Here is a 14,652-nt window from a genome sequence, read left to right as displayed (position 1 = left end):
TTTTTACTATTAAATTTTTTGAGCCAATAATATTGAGATTTTAATGTTAAATATTCATAAAATTCTGTACTATTCTGATAAAGTAAAAGTTATACACAATTTTGCGTATTTTAAATTTTTATTTTTAGCAGTACTCCGCCTGAAACTGTAAACAAAAAGGTAAGCGAAATGAATATGATAACAAAATTTGCTGCCGTATAAGAACTAAAAGGAGAAACTATAATTAAAAATAAATAATTTTTATTTGCATTTTTCAAAAATTTTTGCTTCCTTTTCTTTTCTTTATTATTGTTATAATAATAATTAAAAAATTATTTTTCATTTTTTTTCCAATTTCTTAAAAAAAAAAATTCTTGCATTTTTTCATTCTTTAGGAAAGTTTTTTTAAACTTAAAAATTGCAATAATATTATAATACCAACTTTATTAATAAAATTTGTAGTCCTTAACTTAAAAAAATAAAAATAATCAAGGAAAAAAAAAATAAGGAAAGAAAGAAGTAAGAAATTTTTTTTCTTGTTAAATGTTTTGTCCGACCAGGTGAGGAAAATAATTCTTAAGAAATTATGAAGGAGAACAACCGATGCAAAACGAAAACAGAGTGGAAAATGAAAATAACGTAGAAAAACAAAAGCAATGAGCTAAGAAAGGAAAAAAGTATTATAGAGAAGGAAAAAAGGATGGAAAAGTTCATTAAAATCTCATTTAAAAAGTGCATATTTTACAGTTATGTTATTATTTTCTATTTTTTGCATATTTTTTTTTATTTTATGCAATTTCTTCTTTTTTTCCTTTTTTTAAGTCTTTTTTAAATTATTTCTTGTCCTATCACAGTATTTTAAAAAATTTATAAAGTTTTTTGTATGGACGAAAAGAATGAAAAAAAATGAAAACTTGGACGAGTAAATTGTTTTTTTTTTTTTTTTTTATAAAAATTTTTCTTTTTGCTTTTCCGCTATATTGTGAAAGCGAAATTATTTATAAAATATAAAAACATTGACTAAATTTATTTTGTTTATAATATTCATCTAAAATATTTTAAAAAATTACAAGGTATAAATACGATAAGTGTGGCAAGTTATAAATTTTTAAAGTACGGAACTTAAGAAAAGAATTGCAAAACTATGTTTATTTTATTAAACTTTACGAAAAGATGTTAAATTAATTCTGTAAAATTTTAGTTAACACATAATGTATGTATGTTAGTCGCGAGTGTATAATAATTCTGATCTGAACTAATTATAAATTAAGATCGTTGATCCTTGACGATCCTGGTTAAAAATATTTGGAAATTTTCTAGTTCGCATACAATGCAATATAAAGTGACTTAATATTTTTTCTCTCATAATATCAAAAATGTTTCATTCAGCAATATAATGTCGTTAAATATTCATTTAGAAACAGAAAAGTTTAGAAACAGGTATGTCCTTTTTATCATTCCAACTTTTACGAGATATAAAAAATGGAAAAGTAAATAAGAAAACCTGTCTTTTTACATTGTTTTGTTTGAACGTTCAGTGGCAGTAAAACAAATTTTTTTTCAAGAAATGAGCAGCTAAATAACGATACGGGTTTCTGCCCTCTATAACAATAAATACAACAAAACCCAAGAAAAGGATTGAATACGAACTAAAGCAAACAAAATGAAAATGTCTTATTATTTTGTAACTCCTTTCTAAGAATGATAAAAAAAACAAGGATAGTAAAGCAATTATATAAAAAAAATGAAACAGTGAGAGAAAAACTTTTAATAACAGTATAAAAGATTGCGTTTTAAAAAATAAAATATTATTTTATAAAACATATTTAAAATGACCAAACAACAACAATAGGGTAATCAATTTTTTTTTGGATATAGGAACCTTAAAGTAAAATGTATTCAAATTACGAATATTTTATTTCCGAGCCTGTAATTATGAAATTTGAAATTTTTTGTCTATTCAAAGACATTATAATTTTTTGAGCCCATAAGTCTTTTCAGAGACATTTCTTATGAAAATTATGAACATTTTTGGACATTAACGTCAACTGAATCAAAACTGTAAATTTGAAAGTGGTATACTCTGATTAATAAATTTAATACCGCCCAAATCTTTAGTCCATTTTATAACATTTTAAAAGATTATCCAAAAAATTTTACTCTGAAGCTATTTTCCTTTTCATAAAACAGGAACCCTTAAGAAAAATATTTCTTTCTTCTTTATGAAAGTTATTATTAACGGCTTGTTTGTATTTTTAAATAAAAATATCGTCTAACTTTTGTTCTAACAATTTTTATGTGAATAAAAAATGCAAGGAAAGAAATACGGTAAAATAAAGCAAAATCGGGTACAAAAGTTTTGTGTAAACGGATAACTTTCAAATGAATAAAAATAAAAAGTAATTTTAAAGTTTATTCAATGGTCATTAATTGAAAATAACTTTTCAATTAAAATGTTTTCGAGTTCAATTATTTGCTAAATTTACACTTTGAAATTAAAAAAAAACATTAAATTTTTTTAAAAAAGGTTTCCGGTTTTTAGTAGAATTTCTGTTTGTTCCAAATTTGCTGATTTCTGAAAAAGAGTTTCAACAGAGTAGGAAGACAGTTTAAAATTTGTTACACCAGTTTGGAAATTCGTTGAATAAGTTTCGTAAAACAATGACGCATTCTAATTTCTGCCACAACTATTTTAGACTTTTGATAATCAAACATTGAATAAATTTTTGTTTTGGAATACAACACAACAATATACTCAGTGATTCTATCATATTAAAAAATTTCACAATTTAACGCAATTTAATGACGCAAAATTATATTAATTTGTAATTGTGGTTACATAAAATATAAAAATTTTTCTTGCAATTTGTGTATTACTTGTGTCTTTTATTAAAAAAAACTTTTGGTGTGAATTGAACGCAGGTGACCAATAAAATTTGCAGGACAAGAAAAATTAATAAAAATAAATTAAGTTTATACATTTGCACAGGTACATACATATTTTTTTCTTTAAGTACCTACTTAATATAAAATAAATGAAAGAAAAAAGTTCTTCAAAGGATAATATTTCAGGACCATTATAAAAAAAAAGCAAACTTCTTTTTAATGGATCTGAAGAATTTATACTTATGGTATGTCCAAAGTTTTTATGGAACAATTTTTCAAACTCAAATTTTTATTTTTATTTTTTTTTTTGTTTTTTGTGTATTTTAATTAATTTTTGTGTACCTTTTTATTTTAAAAAAATATAAAATAGGATACAAGAAAGAAATTACGATACTGAGACCAGTTGCTACTGACTGATGTTAGAGAGAAAAATGAATTTCACTTTACATAAGTTTTTATTTCAAAAAAAAAAAAAGAAAGTTTCTTAAAAGAATTTGTACATAGAATTTTGTAAGTAAGATTGCTGTACTTATATAAAAGGGCGAAAGTAGGTCCATCGTGAATGAGTAAAAATATTAATAAAAATGAATTTTAACACATTTTTGAGACAAAGATTGATGCGGGGGAATAAATCAAAAAAGAGAAAAAATTAATTATTTTACATTAATCACATACAAAAAAAACATTCAAAGAAACATTTTGTTATAAAACTTGGCTAGTTATTTTCTTTAATTTCAAAAAAACATGTTCAGAAAATATTAAATTATAATTTGAAATAAGAAAGACCTTACATAATTATAAATTTTCCTTTGGATTTCAATCATTTTATTTAATATGGAATTGATGGAAATAAAATTGTATTTCGCATAAAAAACATTATAAATTTAAAAAAATCATAATATTATCCAATCACTTTTGCATATTTTTAGGATCAGAACAACAGTTGACAAAAAAAAACCCAAATTCCATGACTAATTAACTGAATAATGATAAATATTTATGTATACATATATTTTTTCATGGAAAGACATTGTGTCGCTATAGTGCTTTGCTATAATAGAAATTTAGACAAGCTAACGGTTTCGGAAAAATGAAAACTAATATTTGAAATTTTGCTAATTTTGAGTGGCGTTAACTTGAAAATTAAATAATTTATATTGATTTCTGCAAACTATTAAAACTTTAAACTCCTACAGCTTTCCGAGGAACAAATTGTGTCATAAATTTGGAGGGAAAACGAGTTTCAGAGAACGCCTAATAATTTATTGTATAATTGAAATGTTTGCATTATGCTGTTTCGCAATAGAGAAACAGGTCGCTCTTTTTTCCTGACTTTGCGGAATCAAAAAAAGTATGGTTTCGTTACAACAAATTGGTGAAAATGACATTTTTTAAAATTTTGCTGATTTTTAGAGTGGAGAAAGTAGGATTAAAAAAATTCGGTAATAGAAAAATATGTTTACCATTACATATATCACTTACATACAATAAGTTTTCAGCTTTCTATTTTAAAGGGTGTATAGATGTTTTGCAAATAGATGCGTATAAAGTAGCGAAACGACTAAAATGAAAGTATTAAGTAATTTTAGCACTTGCTGTTTAGATAATTCAAAAATTTTTATTAATTTAATATTTTTTTCTTAGATTTTAGAACTGGAACAAATGATGAACGTTCATTTGCGAAATTACCCTCGATTCTTATACCAAGTATTCAGTTACTTAAAATTATTACTGCTTAACGAATTATTTATGTATACCAGCGTTGTTATATTTTGAACTTTAATACAGTTTGTGAAACTCAATAATAATTGCCATTGATCTGCTTTTAAATTTTAATTAGTTGGTTATCAAAATGCCGATTATAAATTGTATTTATTGCAATGAAATATAAAACGTAATGAACCGTTTCCTTTGCATATTAAATTTTTTTTTTCACATTTGAATAATTTTTTTTAAAAGTTATTTGCGAGCTTGAAATACATAAAAGAACTGATGTATATAAACATAATCAAATTAAATAAAATAAATATTTTATTAATATTACAGTAATTAACTGTTCCATAATTTTTTATTACAATTATTTTCATTTCTTTTGAAAATTATGATTAAACTTTTCTGTTTTTGTTTCATTAACTCATTTTATGTAAAATTTTTTTTAAAGTTTTCTGATTATAAATGGCCAAAGAATATTTTAAATGAAAAAACGAATAAGATGCAAAATTTCATTCAAAAGATTTTTTACATAAAAATATGAATTAAAAAAAAAAATAAAAAATTATAAAATTGGTTCCATCAAAAATTATTTTTTTTTATATATTTTGTATTTCAAACAGTTTTCTTATCTTTTATTCGAGCTGTCAGATACCAAATAAAGAAAAGTTCTATTAATTATTCTCTTGAGATTATTTATTCCGGACAAATTTTTTTAACCTAGTTTCCATTCAGATTTGATATTTCCATTTAAAATATTAAAAGTTATGTATGCATGTACAAATATATATGAATTGTAAATACATAATATATGGTGCTGCAGATTTATACATAAGTATATATGAAATGCAAAAGTTCATCAGATAATTTTGTTAAAAGTTTATTGAATTGTAAATGTGCTATAAAAGTTCAAAGTGAACATATTATTAATGTATTTATTGTTCTTTTAGTTTGAAAATTTTATTATAACATTTTTATTTTACATTTGTACCAAGTGCTCCAACAAATCTTTTAAGAGATTTGCAAGTTTAGCTTTCAATACTACCCGATAAAATATAAACCATATATGTATGTAGGTTTTCTTTTAAACAACTAATATTTTTATATTTTTAAGAAAACATGAATAACTTTTTCGTCATATAACAATATTACATTTTGTTACAGTTTCCTTATTGCGGCATTATAACAGAAATTGGATTTTTAACAATTAATTAGAACAGGAATTATTTTAGTTTTAATCTAGGATTAATTTTCACGTAAGTTTTCCTTTAATAATTCGGAATTAATTGAGCTATATTAACTATAATATTTAAATGAAATTTAATAAAACTATTATTTTAAAATTGGCAAATTCGATTTGGCAACTTTGACTGGATATGCATTGAACTATGCCTTCTAATATAGAACAAAATTTTTAAATTAAGAAGTAATACACTAAAATACGGGTATTTTTTTCTTGCAAATTCAAAATTTTTTTTGGCTCCATCTTATTTTGATAACGAGTTTTCTTATTAAACGAAAATAACATACTCAAAAATATATTTTATATCTTTATTTTTTTACTGATGAACTAAGTTCATTCTAAAATATCAAAAGAATAGAAAAAAAATAAAAATTATTTTTAAAAGGTTTTTATTCAAAATTCAAAACTTTTATTAATAAATTTTGAAATTTCTTGATTAAAACAATTAATTCAATTTGTTGGGAAAATCAAACATTTTGATTGTAGGGCTACAGAATTCCTTAAAAATATAATTTGGTGAAAGATTTCTTTGGCAATGATCTCAGTTTCTGTACTTTACTTATAAAGAGATATGTACATAAAAATATATACATGTTCAACAATTTTGGTTTAGGCAATATGTACACACATATAATATCCATTTTAACGCATTCAATTATGTATTTACAAGGACCTACTTATCACTTAATCAAAAACATTAAAACACATGTTTACATAATATTCTTGTTTAATTTTTTTTTTGTGTTCATATTTGTAAAATATTATATTATTATGTTTTACGCATTTTACATATGTATATACGTATGTACATATTAAATATTATATTGTACATTTTATATAAAACAAGTAAAAACGTTTCAGTCGGTATAAACCGATTGAATAATACCCTGCACCTTTCGTTATTGTGTAGCAATTACTCGAACCTGTGAAGTCATTCTATAGAAACTTCACGGATATGTCTGACCTATAATTGGACATCCGACTGCCAAGTTTCATGAATCTGACTTTATAATTTTTCCAAATATTTAAAATTAGCTTTTGGAGTTGTATGGCAAGTACCTGAATCTGTCAAACAATTCCATCAAAACTTCACAAATATATCTGATCTACAATCGGACACACAACTGCCAAGTATCATGAATCTGACTTTATTATTTTTCCAAATATTAAGAATAAGCTTTAAGACTTGTATGGGAGCTACTCGAACCTGTCAAGCAATCCCATTAAAACTTTAGAAATATGTCTGACCTATAATTGGACACACAACTGCCAAGTTTCATCAATCTGACTTTATTATTTTTCCAAATATTTAAAATTAGCTTCTGGAGTTGTATGGCAGGTACCCGAACCTGTCAAGCAATTCCTCTAAAACTTCACAAATATATCTGATCTATAATCGGACATCCAACTGCCAAGTTTCATGAATCTGACTTTATTATTTTTCCAAATATTTAAAATTAGCTTCTGGAGTTGTATGGCAGGTACCCGAACCTGTAAAGCAATTCCTCTAAAACTTCAGAAGTATATTTGACCTATAATTGGACACATGACTGCCAAGTTTCATGAATCTGACTTTATTATTTTGCCGAATATAAAAAATTTGCTGTTGGAGTTGTATGGCAGCCACCTGAACCGGTGCAGCTATCCCATTATAATTTTTAGAGCATGTGTAGAATATAATTGGACACATGTATACAAAGTTTTATATTTATAGCTTTATTAGTTTTTGAAATATTTAAAATAAACTTTTTGAGTTGTATGGCAGCTACCCGAACCCGTTGTCCGAATTAGTCCAATAACAATAGGGCTCGTCCTTGGCACAAAAGAAAAAACTTGTGAAAGTTTGGTGTCGATTGCATTATTCGTTTTTGAGTTATCGTGCGAACGGACGGACGGACGGACGGACGGACGGACGGACGGACGGACGGACAGACGGACATGTCTAAATCGACGCAGAATTTTACGCTGAGCAAGAATATATATATATGTCCATACCGCAGATGACTCCTTCAAGTAGTTACAAACTCCATACCAAAGTTAATATACCCTTCACGAAGTGCAGGGTATAAAAATTATAATTTTGCATTGAGTTTATGTTTGTATGTATTTTATTTTGTAAAAATGTTACAGAATATTGAAGATAATAATCTCTTAAAATTTTCTTTCTTTTCTCTTTTATTTATTTGAATTTGAAGTAGGTTTTTATATTTATTTATAATACAAGCGATTACAATGTTACTCAAAAGACATAAATCAATTTTAATTGATCTGTCAATGAATACAAAAACAAAAAAGCGAAAGAAAAAATAGATTGTGCAAAGAAAGAGATAGAAAAGAATTAGGAAGAGAAAGACAGAAATAAAATGGCAAATTAGTAGTATAAAAAATTTTTTTTTTATACATAAGTATGTACACAAACAAAACAATAATCTTCTTCTCTCTGTACAATAATACAAAATGTATAAATAAATAATACATGATAGCACAATAGCACCAGCTATTGAGAATATTGTAGATTTAATAATAAAAGCAGAAAATAGAAATTAAGAGCAATTCAAGTGGGAAATTAAGTTTTATTATGGAAAAAAATAGGCTAGGGAATGGCGAGAATGTGATGTTGTTTGTTATTAAATTAAATGGCATACACATAAGTACTACCAATTTGTGTGGGAGTTATGCAAACTCAAAATAAAATAAAATGCGTGTGAATGATTAATGTTTTTTTTTTTTGGATTTCAAAAAGAAAAATATTCGAGAAAATAATATAGTCTACTAATCCATAGGTATGAAAAGTTTCAAATAAATAATAATAAGTTCAATGTCTCTATAATATTGAAGCAGGTTGTCTAAATTTATTATGATTTATAAAAATTTACTAGATATTATAATATATACATAAATTATATATGTGCAGATATACATATGTAACTAATTGAAAAACATTTCGTTTGTATAAAGCGTTATTATTAAAAATGTAATTTTTGCTTAAAACAGCAATACCTACAGTATATAAAATTCAGAGTTACTTAAAAATAACCAATTAATAAATATAATTAATTATCTATATGTATATTATGTATGTATGTATATGCATCATATTAAAATTTATAGAAATTATTTTTCGTTATAGCTGCAGAATCTTTAATTCATTTTTCATATTGACATTATCAGTTGAATAAGAATTTCTAAATTGAAACGTTATGCAACTTAATTAGAAAAATGTTGTTTTTGTTTATAAAGTAAAGATAAATAAAAATTTTTTAGTAATATTGTTTCACGTAAATCGATAAGTAATTTCATTTCTGTATGGGAGTAAGTCTTATTTAAAATGAGCAAATATAGGCTTTGCCTAAAACAATATACATATTTTTTTATTATTTACAAAGTTTCTTCGGCTCCCTAAATTTATAATAACACTTAAAAACAAAGTAATTTCCAGGTTTACTTCGGAACCCACACGTTTAGTTTATAGATATAGTTTTACCTTGTCTACTAAGGTTCCCTTTTTAATAACTCTTTGACTATTTGAATTTGACGTTCATTTTTACTAATTTTGGTTAAATCTAAGAAAACTTACCATACTAAATACTTATAATATTTGAAAAATTATTATTTTCGCACAGAAACGATTAAATTGACTTACCTGAAAATAAATAAAAATTGAAATTTTTTATTAGTATAAGTAGTAAATTTGTTTAACATAACAAAAATAAAATTATGTACACAAATTTCGTTATTTAAGCAATTTTCATATGTAAAACATTAAAACTTCAGATATTTTTTATACCCTGCACTTCGTGAAGGGTATATTAACTTTGGTATGGAGTTTGTAACTACTTGAATGAGTCATCTGCGGTATGGACATATATATATATTCTTGCTCAGCGTAAAATTCTGCGTCGATTTAGACATGTCCGTCTGTCCGTCCGTCCGTCCGTCCGTCCGTCCGTCCGTCCGTCCGTCCGTCCGTCCGTCCGTCCGTCCGATCGCACGATAACTCAAAAACGAATAATGCAATCGACACCAAACTTTCACAAGTTTTTTCTTTTGTGCCAAGGACGAGCCCTATTGTTATTGGACTAATTCGGACAACGGGTTCGGGTAGCTGCCATACAACTCAAAGAGTTTATTTTAAATATTTCAAAAACTAATAAAGCTATAAATATAAAATTTTGTATACATGTGTCCAATTATATTCTACACATGCTCTAAAAATTATAATGGGATAGCTGCACCGGTTCGGGTGGCTGCCATACAACTCCAACAGCAAATTTTTTATATTCGGCAAAATAATAAAGTCAGATTCATGAAACTTGGCAGTCATGTGTCCAATTATAGGTCAAATATACTTCTGAAGTTTTAGAGGAATTGCTTTACAGGTTCGGGTACCTGCCATACAACTCCAGAAGCTAATTTTAAATATTTGGAAAAATAATAACGTCAGATTCATGAAACTTGGCAATCATGTGTCCAATTATGGCTCAAATATATTTCTGAAGTTTTGGTGGAATTGCCCGACAGGTTCGAGTAGCTCCCATACAAGTCTAAAAGCTTATTTTAAATATTTGGAAAAATAATAAAGTCAAAGTCATGAGACTTGGCAGTCGTGTGTCCAATTATAGGTCAGACATATTTCTAAAGTTTTGGTGCGATTGCTTGACAGGTTCGAGTAGCTCCCATGCAAGTCTAAAAGCTTATTCTTAATATTTGGAAAAATAATAAAGTCAGATTCATGAAACTTGGCAGTTGTGTGTCCGATTATAGATCAAATATATTTGTGAAGTTTTGATGGAATTGCTTGACAGGTTCGGGTACTTGCCATACAACTCCAAAAGCTTATTTTACATATTTGGAAAAATAATAAAGTCAGATTCATGAAACTTGGCAGTTGTATGTCGAGTTATAGGTCACATATATTTCTGAAGTTTTGGTGGAATTGCTTAACAGGTTCGAGTAGATCCCATACAAGTTTAAAAGCTTATTCTTAATATTTAAAAAAATAATAAAGTCAGATTCATGAAACTTGGCAGTTGTGAGTCCGATTATAGATCTGATATATTTGTGAAGTTTTGGTGGAATTGCTTGGCAGGTTCAGGTACTTACCATACAACTCCAAAAGCTAATTTTAAATATTTGGAAAAATTATAAGGTCAGATTCAAGAAACTTGGCAGTCGGATGTCCAATTATAGATCAGACATGTCCGTGAAGTTTCTATAGAATGATTTTAGAGGTTCAAGTAATTGCTACACAATAACGAAAGGTGCAGGGTATAATTCAATCGGTTTATACCGACTGAAACGTTTTTACTTGTTTTAAATTTAGAACTTCATAAAAAATGGTTTCGTCATGTTATAATATTATTGTTTTCATTTTTTTCCCTATTTAGAAAAAATAAAACATGGCTCTTTATATAGAAAAATCATCAGCAAATTTTCTTATTTCAAATTTATTCTGCTTCTTTTTATCACAAAAAATCAAACAGAAACCTCAAGAAATCGGAGCACATGTTGCGTGTCTTATTTCGAAATTCGAAAATCCATTAAAATTCCATTCATCAAAGACCATTGTAATGAAAATTTGTTTTGATTTCTAGTTGTTATTGTTTGTTGTCTGTTCATTTCTAAATTTGCTTGGCTGTTTGAATTTTTTGTTTTTTTTTTTTAATCTTTTATAGGATTTCATTCTTGGGAGTAAGTATATATGTATAATCTTTAGTTTATTATAATTTTTGTTTTTATACAGTTTAGTCATTTATGAATTAATTTAATTTATTTTTCATCTCCGATTTACTATATTCAAGTTGTTTGTGTTAAATAAAAATATGATAAGTTTATGAAATTTTACTTATTTCTTGATGAATTTACAGCATATGCTGATAGAGTTGTATTCAAAAGGGTTGCTGCTTTGAAAAAATGTGGGAACTGGGTAAACCATAATGTAGAAATCATAAGAAAATAGATAAAGTGTATGTAGAATTATAAAACTCTTGTTAGAAGAAATTCAACAAATGCATAGGTATAACAAGGAATTTAGCAAGGATATTATTCGATTTTTAATATCTCTACGTTGACATTTAAGGAATAAGTAGTAATAGTAGATTTTTAATATCTCTAAGAATAATTTAAGGAATAAGTAGTAATTAATGTAACGATATTTGTATCAGACTAGTATTGTGCAATTTTAAAAGCAGCAGAAAAATTAAGATATTTAAACTACAGAAACTAAAAAGGCAACTTTATACGAGATTCTGTTGATCTTGGCAATAAAATTTCGCTTAAATTTTTTTAGATTAAGAGTAAAGAATAAAATTTTTAATTATTATAAGGAAAATCAAAAAGTCTTGCCTATAGTGCTTATAAATGTTGGACTATAAATATAAACACTAATTGAATATTTTAGTTCTTACTCACGCCTTTTTACTATTTTACTTGATTAAACAGTTAATTAAAGACGCAACATTTCTATAAATTTAACTTAAAACGCGGAAACTCTAATAACTTACGTTTCGTAATCATATAAGTACATATAATAACTTATCTTTATGAAATAAATATCTAAATAAAATAGCAAAAATATTTTTTTTCTAAAACTTTGTTGAGCGAAGCAGGGTTGAAGAGCTTAATTTTCTTTCCCGTAGATTTTACATTTAGCCTTAAAATAGAAATACTATTGTTTATTTTGAAAATGAATAATAAGTAAACATTTTCTTCTAATAAAACTTAAGAGAGTAGGTGTTGAATGGCTAATGTAATAATTTAGAAAAATTGAGAAAGCGCACAGTATGTGGACATAGGAAGTATACTAAAGAATTTTGAAATTCTTTTCAATTATTTTTATAAAGAAAATCATAAATTATTTTTTAGTCGAGTACACCTTCGATAAAGTTTAACGACATATAAAATCGAAATATTTTTTATATCTTTTGATTTAATTGTAAACGTTGAATTAAATAATTTTTAAGGAATAAGTTTTTACGAAAAATTGAACTTTTGAAAACTATTCAAATTGCAACTTAATAGTTTAGTAATGCGTTGCATCGTACACAAAGATTTTCGTGGCAGTAAAAATGAAAAAAGAAGTAAAAATTAAAAAAATAAGCAAACCTCTTGTTCATAGCGTAACATTTCAACTACTTGAAAGAACATCATTTCAGCTTCGCTTTTTGGATTAAAGCACATATTATGATCTTCAACTAGCGTAATATCTCCTCCAGTACATTCTGTATATGAAAGATCATCTGAATCATAATCAGATCGATCATCAAAATCAATTTCAACTTCTCCACCTTCATCTTCATCTTCATCTTCAATATCGCCCGTATTTTCTTCATTTTCGTTATCTGCTTCAGTAGCTGTTGTACCATTGTAACTTACTGTACTACTAACATTATTTCGAATATCTGATTTTGAATATGGTAAACTATTACTTCCGCGACTGCTACTATAACAGCTAATACCACGTTTCATGAAATTTAATTTACCACTGCCAGCACTACTGTATAAACTACTACTATTTCTGGTACTTGATATACAATTTGTTGAAGAAGACGATGTTGATGAGAAACGATCTCGGCAACCTTCACTACTTGTTATTGTATCCCGTTTACGTTTATTATCACTACTACTGGTGGTTGCTTCTCCAAGACTGTCACTAGCATGACTGCTTCCGCTAATATTACTATTTCGGCTAATACCACTTATACCATTACTAGCACCACCATCCGTTAATGTTACGTATGATGATCGAGATGATGTGTGGATATTGGTTGCCATGCTATCATTATTACTACAAGTATCATCTTCATAGCTTTCATCAATAGATTTTGTTGACTCAGATAAATTATTTGAGTACAATGTACTCTGTGATTTTTCAATTGGTGAAAACATACGCATTTTTGCGACTTTTTTTTTTATTGATTTTTCTTACTGTTGCACTTTTAATTTTTAAATATTTTAATTAATTTTAGTACATTTATTCAATGCTTTTCTTTGCAAAAGTTTGAAAACAAATTTAGTTATTTTAATATTTTCTTTGACTTCGTATTTATTTTGAACATTTTTCTTTAAATTTTAATTCAAAAAAAAAGTTCAATTTTCGAATTTATTTTTATATATTTTAAATTATTTCATATTTCGTAATACTATTTAATCGTTAATTTTAATTGTTACAATTTGCCAAACATACATGTGAAATAATTTGGGTTCAATAATGTCAAATTAATTTCTTCACTTAATTAAATATAATTTTAAATCGCATTATCTGTAAAACAATAAAAATATTTTGTGAAATCTTCAGATTTTATAAATTAAAACATGACTACGTAATACACTCATACATTCTCTATTATCTTTAATACATTTATGCACATTGTATTTAAACATCCTGGTTAAAATTCTAATTTATTGTTTTGAAAATAGCTTGTATATTGATATCCTTTAATTTATTTATTTAGAATTCAAATTGATCTCTTAAATAAATATTAATTTTCTTGTTGATTGCATTTTGAAGATAATTTTGTTAAATATTTTCAACTTGCATATCTTTTTGCCTATATGACTGAGTCATTACACATATACATATACATACTTTTTATAGGTATATATAAGTACAATATTTCAAACCAAAGCTGAAGAATAAGTACCTTAAAAAAATTATATAAATTCTTATATACTTAAATACCTTTTGCACAGAGCATAAATTTCATGTTTATTCAACAAAGAAATAAAAATAGATAAAAAATTTGAGAAACACTATACATAATCTATTTTATATAATTTCGTAAAACTATAAGGGTATGCTTAACATAAGACTGATTTTATTGCTGTTGATTTTA

The 14,652-nt window shown here is 25.8% G+C and overlaps 1 protein-coding gene across 3 annotated transcripts in view; it reads right to left on the bottom strand.

Annotated features, from left to right (window-relative positions):
* Window positions 1-13,923, bottom strand: part of LOC129610589 (dystrophin-like) — an 83,551-nt gene extending 69,628 nt beyond the window's left edge. The window contains exon 1 of one of the 3 annotated variants that reach the window (XR_008697098.1): window positions 12,923-13,922. Coding sequence is in view for 2 of the 3 variants with exons in the window: in XM_055523195.1 (XP_055379170.1) it covers window positions 12,923-13,711 (789 nt within the window). In the remaining variant the exon portion in view is untranslated. Of the gene's footprint in view, window positions 1-12,922 lie in introns of all 3 variants that reach the window. The other 2 variants (XM_055523195.1, XM_055523196.1) reach the window with 2 other exon arrangements.
* Between the last annotated feature and the right edge of the window lie 729 nt (window positions 13,924-14,652).

The sequence above is a fragment of the Condylostylus longicornis genome, unplaced genomic scaffold (assembly GCF_029603195.1).
Source record: "Condylostylus longicornis isolate FDR11 unplaced genomic scaffold, ASM2960319v2 ptg000045l, whole genome shotgun sequence".
Classification (NCBI taxonomy): domain Eukaryota; kingdom Metazoa; phylum Arthropoda; class Insecta; order Diptera; family Dolichopodidae; genus Condylostylus; species Condylostylus longicornis.
The sequence above is the reverse complement of the archived record's forward strand: the minus strand, read 5'-3'. Positions and strand labels throughout refer to the sequence as shown.